This window comes from Corapipo altera, unplaced genomic scaffold, assembly GCF_003945725.1.
Source record: "Corapipo altera isolate COAL_440 unplaced genomic scaffold, ASM394572v1 45, whole genome shotgun sequence".
Taxonomy (NCBI): Eukaryota; Metazoa; Chordata; class Aves; order Passeriformes; family Pipridae; genus Corapipo; species Corapipo altera.
Window position 1 is genome coordinate 13,509,505 of NW_020884877.1, and position 24,349 is coordinate 13,533,853.

The following is a 24,349-nucleotide window of genomic DNA, read 5'->3' on the forward strand; positions in this document are numbered from 1 at the left end:
TGATTTAGAGGATAACTTATGCCAAATGAAAGCAATCTTCTACAGCCTATTTACATGTTAAAACTCTGTCAGTGTTTGTCTTAGAAGACAGCCTCTACATTCGAGCTGTATTAAGTAACAGCATCCTGTTTTTTAAACCATATAGAAAAGAGTTAAATTACATTCTCAGATTGATGTCACCAGCATTTCTGTACATAACAGAATTAAATTCTCACAAGTACATCTACAATGACGTACCAAATTTGTACTTAAAACTATTTCAATGGAGCGAATGTTTCAAAGCATCAAATCTGCATCCAAAATTATGTCCCAGAGACTAAAAGTGGAAATATACAGAAAACTAATAAATTCTCATTGCTACATAATCATCTTATGTTTCAAATCCACTGGTTTATATCACCAAACAATTCTCATTTTTTGAGATACTGTGGTAGAAACACACTTCAAATACATTGTATTGACTTTTAGGTTGCAATCTTGAAGAAAAAAAAGCACATTTCCAAGAAAACTCAGTTCTGTTAAACTGTCATAATATACCAGAGAGAAGGAATATGGACATAAATTTGTTATGTGGTCTTTTTGGCTCTCTCCATCTTATCTTATTATTTTACACTTTAAAATAATTAATTTGCATCATGCAGCACCAAAGGACATCTTACTAGTAAAACGTATTGGATATTGACCATTTGAAAAGAAAACTGAGTTATAGTAGAGTATAAAACTTTTTATAGCAACCATTGCATATAACTTGGCACTTTAAGGAAGGAGGCTATGGGGTTAGAAGTACTAGGTGGTAAATGCCTGTCAAAACACTGCAAAGGCTTGCTCAGCCCATGGAAAAAGCTTGGTATCAGTGAGGGAAGAGGCTGTTAACAAACTGACAAAACTAAGCAAGGGCACTTTCTGTAGAAAATCCTTACGAAAGGTTTAATAAGCTTGAAAAAATTCTGTGTTACAGTTACACTGCCATTAACAACAACAAAAAAGCATAAAGATTATGGACAAATAATTCACACAGATTTCAACTAGAAATCCACAATGTCCAAACATATCCTACAGAAGTGTTACATTTTGCAGCAGACAACTTGAGATTGTATGAGCATTTAATATTAAGGTACCTGATAAGGGGAGATCTGACAAGAACAAGTTTACTTTGGATTTCACTACTGTTATTCACATACAGTACAACCCTTCAAAACATACATAAACTACATATTTGTAATTGTGTAAGAGTTTAGAAGTTATCAATGTCCTGCAATACTCTAAATATTTAATTCAGGCAGATTTGGAGTATGAAGCTGCCTCCAGCTGCAAAGCAACACCAGCAATTGAGTAGAAACAACAGATGAGTGGATTAAACAGCAGGGCTGAAATACCTGAGCTCCCATAGAGCAGTTTATTTTCAGCAATCATCATTTCTCTTCTCAATGCTGGGAAATTTTCCCAGTTACCTGCAATCATTTTGAACACAAACCTGCTTTGACTACGGAGAACAGTAGCAAAAACAAGATCCCTAAAATACATGGGAATAACAAGATGTAAAACTTTCTGACTCCCTGCTCCCTCCACAGGTGGGAAGGTATCATGGCTAATATGCAACATCTGAATCTTTTCAGGCCCCAAAAATGGAAAAATATCCAAAGAAATTATTTCTGAGATCAAAGTCACTGTAAATCTTGTAAGCACCGTGTTGGAAAGACATTCTGGTATGACAGTGATGGGCAAAACCAACCCCCTCTCAATGAGCCATGTCCATACATATCCAGAGAGAGTAGTGATTTTTCTGAGATCTGCACAGTATTTGTAAGGAATCTGGATAAGATAACCTAGAACAAGTCAAATCTAGTCAAATCTCATTATACAGTGGCTTTTGCTGAACAAGTAGCATAGGCTCCAACAGAGACAGCAGCAGCTGTACTTCTGCGTCCTGATCCACTCCTCTAAAGCAACTATGATCTTTACACTAAAGTATTTTTCCATCTTGATCACGAAAACTGTAATTTAACCAAGGAAAATAAAACCCATCATGTTCTTGATGAGCACTCATTTAAAGCCTGTCTTAGAGTGGATAAATCCAACCTACTGTAGCTAATGATAGAGATAGCACTTGATGGGGATCCCTCTTACTGGAATCATAGTGAATGTCATAATTCCATGTTTCTCAACCAGACAGGCTGAGCCCACTCTAATGAAAACAGCACATGGTAAGATGTGTTACCCTGCTGTTATATGTTAACAGCAAATTACATGTGTTTGTTTTCCCCATGGGCTACCAGAGCTCTAATACAAGGCTCTCAAAATGACCTGCCCCTGCAGAAAAGGAAAGAATCGCTCCCTACCTGGAATCCACCCACTTAAAAAAGACACAAAACTTTCAAAACAGAAATCCCAGCTGCAACCAGCACGCATAAAAAGAAAGGAGAGGAAGTAGTTGCCAACTACTGATGTTCCTCTGCTGAAGTAACTGAGAGTCCACCATGGATGAGAGGCATTTTTCTTGCCACATTTACATTCACCATAACACAACCTCACAAAATCCAAGTTTTTCAGGAACATGAGTTGTCACCATAATCTGAATCTCTGACTGCTATGCATTACCTGAATGACACCCATCATGTTTTTATGTAAAACTGTCCAAATAATCCACCATGAATTGTGGCAAAATCTTCACCACAAATCTGCTTCCAGTTCTGGTTTCACCATGCAGTAGCAACAGATCACCTTCCTTCTGAATCCAGAGCAGCAAGCTGTCTCTGTCACCAAGTCCTCTTTCTCTTTACCAAAACTTAAGCAGTAAGCATCCTTCCTCAGGTTACAGCCAGATCTCCCTTTCACCTAGATGGAATTCACAACAACTTAAGCAAAAACATCCTCTGGAAACCCAGGACTTCCAACTCCACCAAAACTTGACTTGCACCTTCTTCAACTACGTACCACTGTCCTTCAACCCGGACCACCCCATAAAGCAACAGCCAGAACAGCATACTTCACAGCAGGTCTCTGTCTATGCCACACTACCACCTAGACCACCACGGATCAGAATCTCCATTTCTAACAAAACTAAAGTTTCAGCACATAAATTCCTTACCTGCTTTTCAGAAAAGTTATTCTTCTTTGTCTAAGACTGAAAATTGTATTTTACTCAGAAACTTGGCTCAGATGCTACCCCTACTGGGTAGCGATGGTCAAAAAATAAAAGTAGACAAAAATCCTGAAATTTTAAGCTTTTACCTTTATGATACATGGACCCCCTGTTTATTCTTGGGATTCTTCAGGCTACCTTCATGATAGCTCAATCTTTTTTCCATTAGGACTAAGAAAAATTCAAATGAAACAACATCTAAGATAAAAACCTTGGAGGAAAACTACCAATATTTAAAAAACGCTTTTAAATGTCATGAAACATTTATTAGTATGACTGTACTATATATTTCTGACATGTAACTTCATCTTTTCCCCGACTTCTCCTTTGATGAATTTCTTGTACACAGGACTCCCCGTCTTATCTAGGCTTCTTCATAGCTATCTGCTTACACAGATATGGCAATAACAACTATTTCATTTCTAATCCTTGTTATGCAAGAAGAGTGGCCAGCCTCAAAATAATTTTTTTAAAAGGTAGTAACTTGAATACCAGTATCTCTGAACTCTGCAGAAAGTAGAAATCCAGAAGAACCTATCTAGAAGAACCTATCTAGAAGAGTGAGACTGATTACAGAGTGACCTATGAAGACAGTTGCTTTGAGTTTCACGAACAGACTTACAAGGAGCAAAGAATTCTCAGGGTTTTGTACCACCACGGGATATCAAATTAAGTCCAATGATTTTCTCATTGCTCTTCTCCATGAAACAACAATATCCCAAGCTAGTTCCTTCCCCAAAGTTAGGACAGAATGACTAGAGGTACTGTAACCTCTACCCATGTCTGTGTCGCAGCCTTGGCTCTGCAGTTTGAACTCACTAGAAAGAATAAAACTGAATACTGAGCCAAACTGAGAATGCAAAGCCTGAGACGTGTTCCAACTCCTTTGCAAAGGTTTGGTGAACAGAGCACACGCAGTCAGGAGCACTTCCTCTAGGGAGAGCTGGAAATGTGGAAAAATCACAGCCTATGCATACCATTAACTCTCAGTCTCTAACATGTACAAAACATTTCTGAGAACTGCTCTAACTCACACACATGAAGAGACAAAAATTTCTAAAAGAATACAGATGCAGGAAAAGTGGCAAATAGAGGACAGCTGAATGCAAAGGAACAGCACCACAATAATACTGTACAATGCAACACAATCTATTTTAGGGTAGACACGTAAGGGGAAAGAACCTCTTTGCAACCATGTTCAGTTTGGGCATTTCTCCATTTGTCAGTTTCTACTTCCACACCAGCAATCTGCACCTTCAGACTTGATCTGAATTTTCTCTTTCATCATTTTATTAGAAAAATTCTAGACATATCAGAAATCAATATCAGAGGAACATCATACACATACCCTAATGGGATATTGGTAACATTTAAGAGGCCAGTTACAAAATGGAGATCACTATTTTGTGGTTACAAAACAACTGACTTCCTCCATCAACCTGCACTGTGCTTCCTGAGGACCTGCAATAAACGAAACAGCAAAGAGGAAGTGGGAACGCTGTATTACATGTGCCTACAGGAACTCCAGGACCAGGGTCACATTGTGCAGAATCCAACAAAACCTCTCTCTGTACCTACTCTGGGCTGTACCTGAAATGCTGAAGAGAAGGCATCATGCTGCAGCTAATGACAATTCCAGTCTAAATCTGAGTGCAGAAGGGAGAAGTTGCATCTCTTCCTATTCTAGCAATGCCTCAGTCCTTGCACAATTACTAACTGCTTGATTTATGCTCCGAGCATGACAAGGATTATATTTGCAAAGTTCAGTACAGTCAACTGAGGTGACAAGCTGGATCCAGGACCCAGAAGCTCCATGATGTCTCGGTGGCACAGAGCACATTCAAACCTTCAACAGGTCCTTTGGTGCGGAAGAATAACAGCATTCCATACACCACAGTTTCCCATTTTCCAAAGGCAGAGGTATGTAAAACCTGGTCTAAGACATCAGCTCCCATCAACGATCAGACACAAGCAAATGTAATTTTCCATGCCACCTTCAGGTCAAGCAAGGTTGGAATGACTTTAGGCATTCTCCTTTATCCAAACAAAACCATCCTCTGGCAATATTGATGACAAAGCTTTGCTGCCTGAGACACATCTCTGTAGAAAGCTCAGCAAGGACTTTTTTCCACCCTATCAGAATGCTGCATGGCTACATGACATTTTCCTTCCCTTTCTACATGTGCTGTTGGCCTGCTGAGGGTGCTCACTTCAAGGAGACAAATCCCTGATTCCAGGGAAAGTCCTTCCTTCTGCCTGGGAAGGGAGGGACGAAAAAAAAATGCAGTATTGGCAGAAAAAAAAAAGACCCAGAGAAACATTTCTTCTCTTCAAGAAGTGTTAGCGGTACCTTGCAATGATTATACAGTGTTACTATAAAGAGGGTTTGGCTGATCCCATATACCCGGAAGACAGTCAAAACCCTTCTGCCTTTTTCCTTCTTGAGTTTGAATTGTTGCACTTTGAAGGGTTTCAAGATTTCTCCTCAAGGTCAGTTTTAACAATTGTCTCTGTCTTTCGTAAATCTGGATATAACTACCGTAGTGGGCTCTAAGGGGAGAATATGAGACCATTCTGAGGTCACTGTTGTGCAGAGCAAGTGTGATAGTCTTGCATATTATTGCAAACCTTGCAAATATTATTTTAAAATATTTCAACCACTAATTATTCCATATTGTATTCTCAGGGACAGTAATAGAGAACTTAAGCCTTTAGAAGCGTCCTGCATCTTTTCATATGTCCTCACTGTTTAGTTTAGACTAACATACCTTTATTATTATGTACGTACAGAAAGAGACCATGAGGCGTAAAAGCCTTCTGAAAATATTGCTTTTTTATTCAAAATCTCTACTGAATTCAGAATTTTGATGTGTTGAAGTAAGTGGTGGTGCTAGAATAATATTGAAGTTGTAGAATTATGATCCCAATTCTTCCAAATATATATTTTAAGATACGCAGTTTCTTTAAAATGTGAGGAAGCCAAATTCCTCATTCTTTTAAAAGCTGTGTACAGGGATGGGTTTTCACAAAAATGAACAGACTAATAAGGGTGAAGAATCCTCAACTGAAAGCTCACAAAGGGACCCCTCTATCCCTTGTCCATTTTCTCATTTCTACTTTTCTCGATAGGGGTGTCTCACCAGAGGACCTGAAGAGTGAAAGATTTAAAAGTATAGGACTGAAATCCATCAAACCCAGGCTTGTGGTCCAAACCCAAGCAGCTGCCAAACCCAGAGACAGGAATGTATGCTCACTTCTGCCTAATAAAATTTGAATCAAACACTTTGCATCTGATTCTCCATGTGAGCTTTTATGCAAACTTCTAAAGTGCAAGGAATCCTGGGGTGGAAGAGCTATTCTGAGAGCTTTCACATAGCTCATGTAATTAGGGAAACCACTTCCTTTGATTGTAAGTGTTCAAAACAGCTGAATTTCTTCTTTCAAAGGACTCTGTGATTTGGGTCATCTCTTTTGCTCGCTCTTTTATGTTTCTCAAGATGAGAGGTGAGACTGTAGAGCACATTATTTAGAAAAAAAAAAGATTCCACTTTTTGTTTTAGGGATTGAACTTCAACTATTCAAAAGCTTGTCATTTGGAAATCTATCTTTCTTTCCCTCCCTCTGTTTCCTTCCTCTTCTGATAAGCTCTTCAGTGGCTTGAGCAAACGTAGTCCAAAATGCCAATTTAAACCTAAGGGAAAACCGAAATATGGTACATAAAGGAAAAGGGACTCTCATTTTCCTTTGTGCAGTTGTGGCTGAATATGTAATTATAAAGGAGCTCTAGCTGCAGGATCTCAGTCCTCATGTCACATTTACTTTTTCAATGGGTCTAAATACTGACCAAGCAAAAAGGCAGAAATGCAGATTTTTAAAAGACAAACAAAGCAGCTGCCCTGGTCTTCAAAAGGGCTTTGCAGGTTCTTCCTTTCCCAAAAAGGGAACTCAGGTCACAGTTTCAAGGCAATGACCATGTCACTAGAGCTAACAGCCGATGTCAGTGTTGCTACAGAATCAAGTGTCACTTGCCCTGAATTTCTTGAGTCAGGCACCCTGTTAGGGCTGTTACTTCATGTTCCTCTCGCTAACAGCTGTAACAGGCAGGCAAGACAACCCTTCTCACAGTACAGCACAGAAACACAGTAATGAAAAGGCAGATTTCATACTGCGAATTTGAAGTTTATTAAGTAACAACAGAATGCTTGTTTATCCCAGGAGGACTGAGCCTTATTCCCAGTTGGTGAAAAACTGCAGGACTCCTTCCAGAATTACAGTGCTTACAGGGAAGTGGTTTGCAATGGGAACAGAGTAAACCACTTGGGACACAGTGCCAGAAACCATATTACTGCCAACTTCTGCACAGGACAGATGAGATACTGGCTTGGAAAGAATATTTTACAATAAAGACTTTGGTACAAATACATAAACAACAGAAAAAGCAAAAATTAAGAGCAGAACTCCAAAATGTGTGGTCCTATTGAGTAGGGTTCTGGATCCTCTATTTGCCTTTAGGGGCCTCACAAACACTTGAAGGGGGTACTAGCAAGGCAACATCCAAAAGAAAGAGAAATTCAACAGCTTGGAATTTTAGCCATCTGTTGCTATATATACTTATATCACATGCAGCACATCAGCATTCACAGACACATCATCACAAAGAGACCAAAAACCCTGTTCTTTGGCCTAAGAGATTAAAAGTACACAGTTCACAAAAACTGAAACCCACCAATCACTACTTATAAGCCATCATCTTTGACAGGACTGCCTCAAATGCAACTGGTATTACTAAAATCAAGCTTGTTATATAATTAGACAAAAAGTGATTTCTGTGCTTTTTCCCCTCTGACCACAGACAGGCATGCTCTATACTTTCTCTGCTTTACTGTTCTTCCAAGGAAGAGGAAAAGATAACCTCTTGGAAAATGTCAGTCATTCACTCGAGGGTGCAGCAACTAGATTATTTTAACAAATTTCCAGAACAACCTACTCATCACTCCTATTCTGCTTTTGCCAGATAATAATTTGCAGAGCGCCTCAGCTTTCACTGAAAGGCTGCCACCCGCCCAGCCTGCATGTCTGCCTTTTGATTTTCCCAGCTCCCAGAGCAACTTTGTACAAGCAACTGCATCTTGTCTTCTGGTGTCTACCAGGAGCTTCCACGCTTCTCCTACAACAGCTCAAGGGTTTTTACAAACCATGCTTATTTTTGATGTGGCTACTGGAACTCAGGTGCCCAATACACAAAACCCACAGGTATTTGGTCAGGTGTGTATATTATGACATGATTTCTTTCTCTCCCTTCCCTACATCATTTAGCCACAAGGAACCCCAATTTTCAGAAGTTTTGGAGTAAAACACATAAGCAATCAGAGGCAGAAGAGAAGTGTGGAGGTATGTGGCACTGTTCCACTTCAGTGACATCCAGGGGCCAGGCCCTACTTTGCCAAGGAGGTGCAGCCACAGGGAGGCCCCTCCTGTGTGCAAGTCACCCAGTTTCCCTGTGGAGCTGACCTTCTTAAATAGAAATAATGCAGAATGTAGATTCTCTAAACACTAATCGAGTAAACAAACATGTATTTGCCAATATGATTCTTCCCCAGTAGCTGAACTGTAACAGATGAAACATTTAAACAGTTTAGAGGCAGCTAGATCAGAAGTGCAGCTCCGTATTTGTCCTTACTGGTCTCATCTCCTTGGTATGTTTGCACAGTTAACTGAATATGACAGAAAGAGTTAACGCTAAAGCTGTTCTCAGGGCTCCTCTGTAGCCTCCGGTTAACATAAACAGGTCTGAATGTTTCTTGTTACTATTTATACTGTCATCTTAAAAAGGAAACTTTCTCTATCAGCACCTTAATAAGTGGAAATAGGTAAATATGAAATAACTTTTACAGTCTTAGGTGTGTCATGACAACTAAAAAGACTGATTTTCAAGCTTGCCTTAAAGTTAGGATATATATTTTTTCCTTCAACTTTGTTTTCAGTGAAATTTTTGCCCCAGACCCTTAAACAACTCACATGCAGATAAGTCTAAAATTAAGGACAAAAAAAAAAAAAAAAAAAGGCAAGTAAAGTAGGGCCTATATATATCTAGTCCTGTCGAATATTTTACTGCCCTCTTAAAAGGACAAAGTATGTTGCTCAAGATTCCACTGCTACCATGTATATGGCAGGTAGTTTGGGGACCCCAACCAGAGTCGTGGCTCAGCTTTGAATAACCTGTGGAAAATGCCCCCCAGGAGAGTGATGGTCCCAGACTCACAGAATCACATCAACTCCAGCACAGATCCCCGACTTCACCTGAACCATCACACAGGCACGCAACAACCCAGACATTGTGTCATATTCAAACAATACTTCCACACACCTCAACAGCAACTCTGGAATTCGTCATTTCATATGCTGCAGTCAGTGTAAGCTATTTAATTAGCACCCCCAGGAACTGCAACACCAACAGATTTCAATGTGGGTCACAGACAAATCATCAGCTGTCCGTCAAAGCACTCAAGACTCAAACATGCAATCACCATCTCTAAAGTTATCATTCATCTGCCATTGCAATTTTCTACTGTAACCTTGTTTTAAGAAAACTACATACTTAGATAAATATCTACATAAGTCTAACTTGAACCGACCCTCAATTGTTGGAGCCTGCAACAACTTATAACACCACTTTGAAGAAAAAGGATCTCTTCTACAGAAAAGCTTCAGGACAGCTTAAACATCCAAAAATACCATTTTGCAGTTAATCGCTTCAACAGAACCTTGGGGTCAGAGAATGTCGTGGGAGGGGAAACAAAAGAGCTGCCATTTAATGTTAAGGGTTGCTGGCATGGAAAAATAAGCAACACAACCTCTCCTTCAAATTATAAATAAAAACTGAGTCCAGGCAAAAAGAAGACAGAAAAGGGAGAAACGTATCTAGAGCAAAATTAAAAATAAATAAAAAAACCCACACACACACAAAAATAAAAACAAACACCCCCCAACAACAACAACAGTCAAAAAACCCAACCAAACAAAAAACCCAACCAAACTCTCCCCCTCACCCCAAACCAAACCAAAATGAAGAAAAAAACACCCTACGAAAAATACCCTTAATTGCAGCTAAGTATCTACTGGCAACGCGAGCAACCCACTGTCAAACAAAAACTTGCAGCAGATTGACAGAATATTTTTTAAGACAATATATGATGGAATTAAACTAATTACGAAACTAAAGAATATTTAATAATATCCTAGCAAGCTGCATATTGTGGATAGCAAAATGGATAAGAAAGAGTGCTTTATAAACACTCAGAGACAGATTTTCTCCTAAATAAAATTTATTCATAATTTGTAGGAAACAGGCATAAAAACTTGTTCACCTGCAGAGGTTGCACCTTCTAAAAAAAAAAATCCAAACCCAAAACAAAAAAACCCTCACCACCAAAATTAAAGACAACTGAGGTAAAAGGGCCCACCTCACAGAGATATTCCTAACCCAGGGATCAGGCACAGAGTAAGTTCTTGTGACTCCACCAAGCTATGACAGCTGTACTGATATTCCTGATCAGCAGCAAATGCAAGGTAATTTCATTTCTCACATACAAAGTTTAAGGTAATTCAAAAGACAAGCAAAAGGAATCAACAGACATACCTACTGCACCCTACTTAGCTTTTTAATTTGTCTGTTTATCAAATTTATTTAGGTACCAACTGTTCAAAGCTGCCACCAGTCAAGAGAAGGACGTGTGCACTTGACCCTTTACAATTTCAGTAAAAAAACTGGTAGTTTAGCTATAAAAAAAGGATAAGCTTCTTAAATAAGGCTACAGTAAGATTCCCAGCACTTGTGAAATGACTTTTCATTTACTGCAAGCTAAGATGACAACACTGGCAGTTATTATGTCTCAGCTGATTCAAAATAACTTTTGAAGCCACAGATTGCCAGTCTGGGTCCTGACACGCCAGTTTCACTGATGTCTATATCAAATTAATGCAAAATTGGCTTGATTTAAAAGAATGTGTATATGCAAGCCTGTGTAAGTAAGAATCTCAAATTAAGTTGGTCCAAAAAAATTAGTAAGCCACACAACTCGTACTACGAATACTCATTAATTACACAAAGCAAACTCTCAAAGATGTTATTCATCTAATGAAAAACTTGGTACAAAAATGTTTAAATATACAAGTTAAAAACTCCACTACAGTAAAATACAGCAAAATACAGACCAATATGTTTCTGTGTCTGGATTGCTACGTTTCCAAGATTGTTTTAGGAAGCAGAGACACAGGAATGAAGTTTCTTAAAACAGACAAAATTAAACTAAAGTCTGTTCTTCCTAAGAATAATTGTATTCTGGCAATGCTATATCAACTTTCATTATACTGGTGTCTCCCAAATACCAAAGGGGTTTTGAAAATATTTTGGTTGCAACCCATATGTCACTCGACACTTACAACACAGTCTTACCCAAAGCACACAGAAAATCTCATGCAGTGACACCTGGAAATATGACATGCATTTACAAAATAAAGTCCTCCAGCAAATACCATGTGAATGAAAGCCAAGAGTAAGGCAAACTCAGAATCAGTCAGAGATTTATTGCAGAAGTCTGTGCTATCCAAAATTATTTATTCTGCAAGATCCAGAATACACAACACCTGGAGCATTTGAAGCAATTTTGACAATTTCCAGTCTCTAATGGGTTGCAAGTATCCTCTTGACACCTTCTGGGAATACCTTAGCACCAAAAGGAGTGCTCTAAGCCAATTTCTTTACCAAATTAAAAAACAAAACAAAACAAAAAAACCCAACCAAACAAACAGAAAATCCTGCAAAATTACCACTCTGTAAAACAGAAACTAAGACATTTTAAGACACCTCTCTGGTATAATAAATAGAGTTTTACTTCCTTTTAGCTGTTAACAAGATACAGCAGTATTTCTTTAAATTAACATGGGGTTGGAAGGGTTCCCACAAAATCACTTACTGTGAACTTTGTAATTTTTCCATATCGGTGCAGATACCTCTGGAAAGTTCACATATTTGACTCCTACACTTTGTGTACCTTCACACAGCCCACACTCTAATCCCTTTCTCACTGTTCATTACCACCAGCACCAAAGGATCACTAGTTGGAAACACAGGGTTTGTCATTCCCGCCATGGTGAGCTGGAACCAGGTATTACATTGAATCACTCTCAATACAAGATGACTCAAACATGAGAGAGGTAAGGGGATAGGAGCCCCGAGAAAGAGCTAATAATATTATAAAAAGTGTCAAATCCGCCCTTCATTACAGCCAGGACTCAGTGTGGAGAGTCGAATATTCAAGGCTGGCACCCATACCAGCTATAAACCGCAAGCAAAAAGAATGTCTACTATTTTTAGTCCTGTCAGGACTAAGCATCAATTTCAGTTTGGTTTGGTTTGCTTTATTTTACTCTGTTGTTTTTCTCTTGTTACTCCTGAAAGTCATTCCCAGTCCTTACTCTCATGACCCACATTAAAATTACCACATGCTCACTTTTAGCACTACAAACATGAGTGAGGTAAGTCTAGTGACATGCATGTGGTTAGACTTAACTCATCCCCTTCAGAAGGTAGAGGCACAATCCATGTTTTCTGGACAGTTCTTTTCAGAAGTGGATCATAAAAATAAAAAAAAGTGAACACGCTGTATTATATTCCACATGAAAATTTTTATGAAGCATTAAAAGATCCCCTAAAGCTTACTGCACATGTATTACATATAAGAAACCCTAACAATATAAAATTAACTTCCATGGTAGTCAGACTTCAGGCAATACTGCATCAAAACTAGAGAAAACATGTTTTTATTTTTAAGTCTCATAAAACTTAAATGCATTACAGAGACATGACTGAACAAAGCATGCATAGTTAATCCTACTCAATTTAACATCTTTTATCCACAAGTTAGTTCTCTTAGTTTACCAGAAGTATTTAAGTATTTCCCAATAAGATTACAGTTACATTTTACTAGTTTTTTTCCACCACTCTCCTGCAGTTTGCACAGACCACTGCCAGCATTTTGAAGGAGTCCATGAACTGCATGAAATCAAATGATCTTGTACCCAAGTACCATGGTTGTAATGGCTGAAGCAAGCAAACCAGATGCAATACTGCTGCTCATCAATAGCACAGAGACAGCTCATGGATCATGGAATACTTTCAAAGAGCTGTGATATTAAAATTAAATTCAAATTTCAGGTGAAATTTCAGCAGGAATAAATCTCCTGGTGAAGAACCACACTCCAGATAACACTCCAGCTGCCAACAAACTGCCATCAAAAGCACAGCCTTCAAAAGCAGTGACAAATAATGGGTGAACTTCAGAGATGTACAATCAAAGGAGGTGAGTGCTCTTCAGTGAAAAGCTAATGTGGCAAGGCATAAAACAACATTTGTAACACTTCACTCCAGTAGTTATCTGCTCAAGATAATGGAGTCAAAAGAACTGCTAGCAATTTGCAGAATAAGGACGCTGGGCCCAATCTCTCCCATTCATTTCAGTGGGAGCCAAATTATGGTCTTATCCAATAATTCATATAAATCACTCTCAAAAATGCCAAATAACTTCCTGAATAGTAGGTATGCGATTTTCTTCCATGAGAGGACACAATTACCACTTAGGGCAAAAGGAGAAAGCACAGATCCTACTACAGGAGGCATTTTTACTCCACCACATGCATCACAAACATCACACCAACAGTTTGATTTTCCATAAAACAATTCACAAGGAACTCCTGTTCCCTTCTTAAAACCCAAAACTGCTAGAGTGTTTGTACTAGATAGTAAAATGGCAATTTAATTTTGGTTTTACTGCTGATTAATCACTCAGGCCGTACTTCTACGTTTTACTCACTCAGCAGAAGTCATGCCCAGTTTCAGATCTGCTATTCTAGTCAAGGCCTTGCAGCATATTTATTTTTCTCAGCAGACCTATTTAGGTGTATTTTATTCACAAAAACACACACATCCTCCTGTAAAGTCGCATTTTACTGCCTGTCTATAAAAACTTAATGCCCTGCAGAGGTACTTCTCAAATTTTAAAGAGTTTTGAAGCAATCTGTCTGAGCAACATTCTTCCAAGTATTCATAAGTTTTTCTAAGCACATATTTTAGTATGCTGTGCTGGAACAAAAATTGCCTTGTTTCACATGTTAGCACTTGTTAGCCCCTTGACTAATATAAAACCTTCAAGATCTTTGCTGGTTGTGATTGGCTTGTTTAATAAAATGACACACAGATACAACATATTTGCAGAATGATACCACAGCTCTATTGACTTGGCTTGTGCCCTTGGTCTTGGCTAGCATGAAATTCCTCTGAGCAAGCTTTTCACAGCTCTCCTCTGTTTTCCCTCTGATCAGTTGTTATGGATTACTGGCAGCAGTTAACAGAAATACAAGACAATCAGTCATGGATTTAAAAGGACACTTCCTTTCAAATACACCAGAAAGAGCAATAATTAGTTTTCTGGACTAAATGCATCCAAATATCTGCTAAACACATACAGTTACAGCAAGGTATTTCTGTATTGTTATCAGAACAGTCATTGACTCACTGTGACTTTCAGTGCAGTTCAGTTACAGATGTTCATTATTGTCATCACTACAGAGGAACATACTACATATGGAAACATATGACAGCCATTAGGGTCAGAAGAGACCTTTAGGCCACCAAGGTTGGCCTCTGGTACAGCACAGGCCACCATACCACACAGCAAGATACTGAGTGTTGAGCTCAAAACCAACTGTCTAAAAAGACATCTCAATGAGAAGACAAAGAGATGAAAATGATCCTCCATCTTCACTCCTTCCATTTGTAGTCTGTGCCAAGCGTTACTCATCCTCACTCCCGATAATTTGTGCTTTTCTTTTTCCATTCTAATTTGTCTGGCTACAAATTCCAACCATTAGTTCTTGCAATAACTTTTTGCACTAAACTGAGTCCACCATTTTTTCCACATGAAAATGCAACTTTTGTAAACAAGCTCTTAAGTCTCCACGACTGTTGACAGACAGTTCTGCCAAAGCTTGCTAGACTTATTTAAGGCATCACCACTTGCCTCTCCACTGCCTTCCTAGAAAACTTTCAAGAGAAAGTGCCCATACCAATCTGGTCCCATCCATAACCTATCTTGTTTAGTTTAAGTTGCAAATAATAACCAATCTGAAGGAAAATAAGCAAATTTGTGCAGGAAGACACTTGCTCCCCTTTTGTCAACTCACTCTGATGGATGACATTCATCACTCCTTTTCAATACCCCCACCATCTCTAACATTCCACTCAGTGTGTTTTGCAAATCCCCTTGGGCTGCCCTTCCAGTTCATTTACACTCTTTTAAACAAAACAGAACCACATCTGCACCTACTGCCTAAAAACAATTCACCCAGTGCCACATACCAAGATAAAGCACACCTGGTTCTTACAAATGACTTGATCCTCATTTGGATATGCAAGACATTTAACCAAACAGTACCATGATATGACCTCTTAATGAGTTGCAAGTCTTCATTAATCCCTAAATAAATCCTTAAATTATAATAAATTCTTTCCAGCATATGATTTCCTTTTCCTACTGAACAATCTGTGTTCATTGTTACTACAAGCTGAACTTTGTATTGGGCTGTCTTAAAAAAAAAAATTTTTGTTGAATGGTCTAACTGTGTCAAGTAATACATAGAACTGTCCTTTCTCCATCCTTTCCCATTCCATTAAGGTTTATGCCATCAAAGATGTAGTAATATTGTTTTTAAATTTACTTTCCAAAAATGCTTTAAGTACAAGTCTATCACAGACACAGCTGTAATCCCACCAGAAACACACATATTCAGTATTTCACTGACCACTACTGAGACCTGCCAGCCAGATGATTTTTAAGGAGCACATTACTGATACTGCATAGCATCAATTTTACTTGTCTTCCTCTATCTTTTGATATTAAAAAATAATAGAAATAAAGAGAACAGTCCAAACTGTCATTGGACAGAATGTATAAATCTTCCACCATCCTGGAAAAATCACAAGATCCTTCTAAATTATTTTAGACAGCAATTTGCTTAATCACGATGAAACATTCTTATCACAACACTAAGCATGGTGTTATCATGACAGCTCAGTTGCTGCAGCAGTGGATGAACTTTTGTGTCTTGTTATTTACTAAGCCTATTACTCCTAGCACTGCTCTGCCATCCTCCAGCTTGTAACTGTCTTCCTAAAATACTTGGAGGATATTGTATACAAGTTAGAAACAGTCACGCTGGGACAGCAGTCCACTAACTGTGTTGTCCATCACTAGACTGCTGTGTCCTCACTGCTCCATCTGTGGTGGTGACCAGCAGGCAGGCTAGAGCACTGTGATGACCACATACACCATGCCTCTACTGGAACTGTACAAAGCTGAGGGGTGAACAGGATTTTTAGGCAAATCTAAAAATCTTTGAAAAAAAACCCAAAAAACAAACAATAGACCAATCCTAGTTAGTACAGGTGCAGTAAGTTAATTCTGCCTTTTCCCTCAGGATTGCCAAGGACCTGTCCACCTTTCCAGGTGCACAGGACGCCACAAGGGTAGAACAGTTAGAGAGCTGGCTGGTAGAACAGTTAGTCTTAAAAATATCTCATTGCAAGACCAAGCTGAAGTGTGGCTATGACTAACTCGGAGCTATGGAGCTTCTAGATCAAAACCTGCAGCAGGCAGGGAAGAGACAATGTTAAGCCTATGGTGAACATACAGATATGAACCACAGCCCTTAAGAGACCAGAAGACATGAGGAGAAAACAGAATCAGGCCATGACAGTGAGAACTACCTCTCCCTATCTAGCAACATGCCTTCTGGTATCAAGGGGAAATTACTAGCTCCACAGGCACAGCTAGCTCTCCTTCTGAGGACCTGGTAAATAAAAAAAGTGGGAGAGAACAGTGAACAGTAAAAACAATAATGCTTTAAATCAGCCCCCTCGGCTAAGACCGCTCAACTCTAACATCATCCACTTACAGGGTTTTGTAATTAAACAAAGTAAAAGCCCAAGGTAGTTTGCCTGCGTTACCCAGAGGATGGAAGACACTAGGAAAGAATTTTTGTTCTTGTTACCACAGGAGACAAAGTGAATGGAAAGTAAACTTTTACCTCTTTTTCTATTTTGAGCAGCTTCTTTACTGCCACCTCCTTGTCCTGAGAAATCCATCGGGCTCGGTAGACACTCCCGAAACTCCCTCCACCGCAGTTCTCAAAAAACTGCAAGTCATCAAATTTAATTTGCACAAATGAAGCACTGGTAGACGACATCTCATAATGACAAAATATCCCACAGCAAAACCTGTGAAAAGAAAAGCTTTCATTAACACACATTCTCCAAGGATTTACGGACTTTCCTACCCATGCCCAGACATCCCAAAATTAGAATCACAACCACGCTACAAGTAAAATCCACAGGGCACAGAAGGAAAACAATCTGGAAACTCGCACTCCAGCAGGCTGTGCAAACGTTTGCATAATTTGCACAAGCTATTAGGGGCAGTTGGGAGACAGAAACGACTAAAAGTATTCCTCAGAGGGATACTGACGTTTCCCGAACACCTTGAAAGTGGCGCTGCGAGAGGCAGGCGGGTCGCTGCCTTGCCCGTCGCAAGGGGAGCGCGCCGACAGACAGGAAGCGTGCTCCGGGCTCGGAGCTTGCCTAGCAGCTCAGGCACGCCAGGCACGCCGCGCTCCCGCCGCAGTGCCCAGGGATGAGGCACTCGCCGCCCCGGCCGCGCAGGCGGCGCTCCGGCAGCCGAGCGGTGGCACCGCGACACACCGCGACACACCACGACATACCCGACACACCGCGACACACCTGATACACCGCGACACACCCGACACACCGCGACACACCGCGCAGCCGGGGCGAGGCCGGAGCGCTTCGCACAGGGACGTGGAAAAAACTGGCCGTGGTAAATCTCTCTTCCCGAGTGACTCAGTTCTGTTTGCGTGTTGCAACAAAGCGCAAGTACGAGGTAACTGATCTGTGTTACAATATGTGAAATTCTGCAGCCCGTGCCAAGACTGGTGTCGGCAGTTTGAAGAGAGGATCCCAAGCCTGCTGACGGGAACAGAACGTCCCTCTCCGAGATTTCACGGTGATAAAGCTCATGGCTGTAGAGAATTTCAAGAAATATCATCACCTAAATGCATGAAGAATGACTAATTTTAGGTTTCCTCTTTTTAATGATGTAAGATAGAAAGCTCAGGTCTTTAGTGGGACTGCAGGACATGGCATCCTCTAGAACCATCTGCAAGCCTGCCATGGGATCATTTCAGAAGCATTTCAGACAAAGTAGTTTTAATTACCACCAAAAGTTACTATACCTGCAATTAATGAAAGTAAATTTATCACCATAAAATGAGAAATGGGTTTGAATGAAACAAGCCAAAAAGGAACCCGAGATATTGCGTTACTGGTGAAAACTACACGCCCAGTTTCAATGGTAAGTGAAAGTACCAAAACATACTATGTGCTTTTGGACCTTCCATTCTATAGAGCTTTTTGAGATGGAATCCACACATTATGCGTTGTCCGGAGCTGGGAAATGCACCTGTAATACACCCAGTACTACTGACAGCCAAACCCCCTTTATGCCAGTCCCTTCTGTAAGAAACACAAAGACATTATCTGCCCCCTGGCTTTCCTTATTGTGCAGCTAAAACTGATTAAAACTGAGACATCATCTGACCATGAATTTCTGGTACTATTTGGTTGCAACTATTCTCCAAATGAGAGAAGATACTAACACTTTTCAACACATAAGATAACATCAAGCCTTTCTTGAAACTGCCTGCTTAATTTCATAACTCCTGACCACCCATAAAGGTAAAGGCAAACGCTGACCAGACCATGACAACTTGACTATATTTACAAGAAGGCATTTTAGGAAGGGGCAGATTTCAAGCCTTTCATTGACAGCCGGCCTGCAGAGCTCTTGGAGAGGAAATATGAATGCTCTCTCCCCAGCACTGTGAGTCAGAGTAGGGGTTACCAGTGGGATATGAAATAAAGTTCATTCTTCCAGAGCTCTGCAGCCCCTTCCCTGATACAAGTGCCCAAATTCTCCTGGTGACCTTCTGTTCTTGTTTTAACCTTGTTGCTGATGTAAGATTTCCTGCCATCCCAGAGTCATCTTTTGCACCGTCCTGCATACATTTTCTTTAGAGAAAGCTTAAAGGAAAAGAAATTGGTCACTCCTACAAACTAAGAGAGTAGTGAAGCCAGTTTCAACATTTTGCTCTCTGCCAGTGCTGCTTAATTAGCAGATCTTCAGAAACAAAAGCTCATTTGCTCTGTTTACTCTGGCAGTTACCCCAAGTTAATGCTGTGTACATGGCGTCTCAAGCATATGTGACACTTTATAGACAAATAAAAAAGGTCAGCTTCCCAAACCAGAGACCTCACAATTTAAGGCCACAGCCCTGCATATATTTACGAACGTGGGTAATTACACTTGAATGAACAATATCCTTACTGACAATAAAATTAGCTAGAAGAGTGATGTTACTCATAGGCAAAAGCATATGCACCATAATTTAACTGGACCATAAATTTAACAGGGAAGTGGGAACAGCTGATTATAGATGGCTGCATTTGGGATGGCAGAAGGAACAGAAAACCAACTGAAAAATATATCACAGGAAGCAAGTATTTCTGGCCTATCTGAATTCAATAGCTCTGAAGAGCTGTCAAATTATTTAACATTATTGTTCACCCAGAAGAACCAAATTACCCATACAAACCAGTAAATTATTTGATTTCTGGAAGTTACACCAGCACAGAAAAATATGCACACCAGACACTTGAGAAAACAAACACAAGTGAGAACTTTTCTGATGGGTCCTCCTTAGTGCTTCAGATTTTACCTAAACATTAATGCACTCACAATGCTCTGCCCGGCACACAAGCATTTGCAGAAGCTACTGTTCACCCTTTAAACACCTCCCCAATTTCAAATTTACCTACAGCAGTCAACCAGCTGCAGATCACAAAATAATTAAGCTGGAAAAGATCTCTGAGATCATCGAGTCCAACCTACGCAACCTATGACCAAACACCACCTTGTCAACCAGACCATGGCACTGAGTGCCACATCCAGTTCTTTCCTTAAACATCTCCAGTGATGGTGACTCCACCACCCTGGGCAGCCCATTCCAATAACTAGTCACCCCTTCTGTGAAGAAAATCTTTCCTTATGTCCAATCTAAACCTACCCTGGTGCAGCTTAAGACTATGTCTTCTTGTTCTATTGCTAGTTGTCTGAGAGAAGAGGCTGACTTCCACCTGGCTGCAACCTCCTTTCAAGCAGTGGTAGAGATGCTATAGGCACCAGCATACAATAAATTATTATTTTTTAACAATGATTCATTGGTTTGTATCAGGTTCTTCCAGATGCTTTTTTCCAGAGAAAGTAGAGGAGACTTACAAGGGACACTTTATTTGGAGATCTGTAATTAACAACAGCCTAAGTTCATTTTCTCCTTCTAGATGAAAAAACAGACCTGTTTAAACATGACTCCACATTTTCGGATGCAAGCTAGTTAATCCTCAATTAGAGAGATCAATCTCTTTGTTATGTTTAAGAAAACAACTGTTTAGAGTAACAACTGCACGTGATAAATCTGCACAGTTATTAACTTGTCATCCTTCTTAAACAATCAGAGTTTATACCACTGGTTCAGAGGAAAAAAATAGATCAGGTATTTCAGTTAACTCCACAGTCTTACATTTGCATCTGAAACAAGCACAGCATTCCAACAACGTGTGGCACTTCTTCACATCTTTCACTTCTGCAGCCAGGAGAGCAGTCCTCTGCAGCACTGGGGGCCGGGGTGACAGCAACTCTCCCATACACAGCATAAGGAAGGTTTGGCACCCACACCATCCTTCCACACTCACATGGTCTCAAGCGCTTAGCCACCGTCCTTGCGCAGCCAGGGGAACACTACACTGACTGACTGTGTTGCTTGTTCTTGACTAAATGAAAACATGACAGTTCAGAAACAGTGAATGGCAGGTGTTTCAGGAAACAACTCAACTGCTGGTTATTTCAGTTATTCCTACTGGATCTTCCTGGAGGAAAAAGCATTTGCTCCTTTTTCTGTTTTATTTCTAACAGTTAACACGAGCTTGTGATCTTGCAGCAACATCTCCATCTTCTCCTGAGTCTTTCTTTTCCCTCATGGTAACTTACTCGAGCATGCTGTTAGAAGCTGTTCATTTCATACCAAAAAGTAAAATATCTGAGCTGCCCTTGGCAGCATTTAACATTTCAAGTAATCATTTAGCATTATTTAACATTAGTTTTTAACATGTTAGTTCCACTACACAGAGTCACTTTGCAGCAAGCCATTATGTCACCACAAGCTCAGTTCAGTACACTAAAAAATGTAGATGTAGGAAACCATCTGCCATCACTGGCTTCTTGTGATTACAGTAGTTTAGGGGATTAACCCATGTGGGGGCCTGACCCTGCTGAGGTCCCACACTTTCTGCTCCACCCAGGCCCCCACAAAGTGAGGGAACCCCTAAGCACCTAGACAGACAGGTTGCACACCAACCCTCCTGAAGGCTGCCCTGCATCTTACCACAGTGACACTGGAAGAACTTGTACCTCACAGCTCCCTACAAACAGGCTGCAACTAGGGGAAGTGCTGCCATGACCAACACTCTGCTTTATTCCACATACAAACCAGAAGACCCTTCTATTTGCCATTCAGCTACTGCTCCCAGAGTATAGAGAACTTCTGCTTGAGAGACTTACAAGCTAGAGGCAGGGGGCAGGAAAGAATTCAGCACAAATTGCACAGTAACTGCAACTCATATTTTGCTTAGTGCGTGGCTGCGGAACTGAAAATTGCATCCCTCATCTTGCACGTGCACCTGACGCTGCTCAAGCATTCAATTACTTCAGGAACACCCTTTGTAATTTATTAAGGATCACAACCACGCCACTCGCTGCCCTCACTTCACTGTGTGGTTCCACAAAGCAGGATTCAGTGCTTCTTTCAGGAAGGCACACTGCCAACATATTGCCAATAAAGTAGTAGCACACCACACTTGTGCTATCTTAAAATACACAGCCGAATGTGCCAAGTTTCCTTATTTGGCAAAACAGTCCATTTGCTTTCAGTATCTTTGACCATCCATTTTTAGACCCAAATCATCCTCTGTATCCAGCATGGCCTACAGTCCTCGAACATATCAACCTGGATTTTTCAGCAGCATATTTATTTAGTCTTTTTAAAAATATATATTTACCCCCCCCAAACAAAAAAGTCCAAAAACCCCTCCACCCTCAAACACCAAAACATGGTTAGCCACTGTCTTGTCCAAATAGAAAACAGAAAAGGGGTTACAGTGATATCAACCTACAAGAGATATTGCAGAAAGTAGTTTTTAGAAATAAAAAAACCCTTAATCATATCTTGAACTGCTGATGGATAAGATGCAAACAAACTCCAAGTACAACTCCAAATTAAACATACTCTAATCTTCTAATCTCCCAAGAAGTTAAAATAAAGTCAATAGCCCCTACAACTCCTAAACTTTCTTAATCAGACTGAGCAGCAGCCCTGCAGATGGTGAGACTGGAGGCATGGCTCTGCCTACCTTAGTTACAGAAGCAACAACATTTGAGCCTGTCCTTTGTCAGAACCTAAGAATTATGCATAACTTCCATTAATAACATTCCTAATTTTAATTTAATTTATATAAGCACTGCTGCAGAAAAAGGGCTCAACTCAGCCTAAACAGTTTGAGTACTTCAGGAAAAGAATTACTTTCAACCCAAGCTGTGTCAATGGCAGAGACCGAAAGGTTTAAAGGCTTTGCTTTAAATACAAAATATTTTATCTCAGAAAAACCCTAAACTGCTCACTTCGCTTACACTATACCTTGTAAGTGATGCCTAACAGGAGTACACATGCATGCAAGAAAGACAAGGCAGCTAAACCTGCATCCAGGCCCACAGCAAAGCTCAGTCCTGGCACAGGCCAGACTGAAGGATCCGGGCCTTAGTTTTGTCAGCCTTCCCCTCCGTCAGTAAGCCAGGCTCTCCGGGGTTACCATTATTCACACAATGCCACCAGTATGCAAAGCACATTACTGATAGATAAAACAAGTAAGCTTCTAAGGACTTACAATTTAAGGACAAAGTCCTGAAAACATCTAACTGCATGCCTCCAGCGGAAAGCTATGATGCTTTCAGGCAGTGACCCAGTTAATCCAGTGCTTTCAAATTATTTCTGCTTCTGGAACTTAGAAAAAGTAATGATCCATGGCTTTCCCGATGGCTCTGTCGCTAAAACTCCCAGCAGAGCATGCTGGATACAGGGGTAATGGATGGCTCACACACACGCGTGCTTAATAAAAGGGCATACTGCTAGAAACGAGCTAACTTGAGCCAACACAGCAAAAACAAAGATCGCCAGTTTACTTAAAAAAAGAAGGAGAAAAGGAAAAAAACGGAGAGAATGAAAGATACACCTCAAAGCCCAACCCGGGGGATTTCATGCCCAAAATAACAGCAAAACGCAGCAGGTGCGCGTGAAGTGAACACGTTTGAAACGCGGCCTGAGCAGCGCAGGGGTGGCCGAGGGCAGCAGCCCCTGGCGGGACGCCGGCTGCTCGTGTCCCGCTCCTCGTGTCCCGCTGCCCGCCACCACGGACGGCCGCCGCTGGCAGCACCTCCCGCGGCCGGGCCGTCCCGCCTGCCCATCGGGGTGCTCCCGGCTCGGCCCGTCTCCCGACCCCCGTCCCACCGCGCGTGGGCGCCGCTGCCTTCGCGGGGTTTGTCGGGGGCGGCGGGACGGGGGCGACGCAAGGTCAGGCCGCGCCACCTCCCTCCCCAGGGCTTCCCGAGTTGCTTCAGCACGGGGAACGTTCAACCCGGCGGGGACACCCCTGGCACGGCCCGGCCCCGCCGGCTGCCCGCCGCCTCCCTCCGCCCGGCCGAACGCGCACCGACCGCGCCGCCGCCTCCAGCGCGGGGGGCGCCTCGCCGTCCTCACCTTTCCCGAGGGGCTCCGGGTTGGCGGGACCCGAGCGGCGCCGATCCCGGAGCCGCCGAGGGAGCTGCAACCGGCGCGACCGCGTCTCCCGCTCCGTCCCCCGCGCTTCCGGTTGGAGCCGGGAGCGGAGCCGCCGCCGCCCCCGCGCCGCCTCGC

The 24,349-nt window shown here is 41.2% G+C and overlaps 1 protein-coding gene across 8 annotated transcripts in view; it reads right to left on the minus strand.

The window, feature by feature from the left end:
- MAP3K20 (mitogen-activated protein kinase kinase kinase 20) overlaps positions 1–24,301 on the minus strand; it is a 97,854-nt gene extending 73,553 nt beyond the window's left edge. For 5 of the 8 annotated variants that reach the window (XR_003526569.1, XR_003526570.1, XM_027636658.1 and 2 more), the window contains exons 1-2: positions 24,194–24,300; positions 17,285–17,474 (exon numbers count right to left, since the gene is read on the minus strand). Coding sequence is in view for 6 of the 8 variants with exons in the window: in XM_027636658.1 (XP_027492459.1) it covers positions 17,285–17,443 (159 nt within the window). In the remaining 2 variants the exon portion in view is untranslated. Of the gene's footprint in view, positions 1–17,284; positions 17,475–17,721; positions 17,831–23,669; positions 23,716–24,193 lie in introns of those variants that run through there. The other 3 variants (XM_027636657.1, XM_027636656.1, XM_027636660.1) reach the window with 3 other exon arrangements.
- Positions 24,302–24,349: the final 48 nt, after the last annotated feature.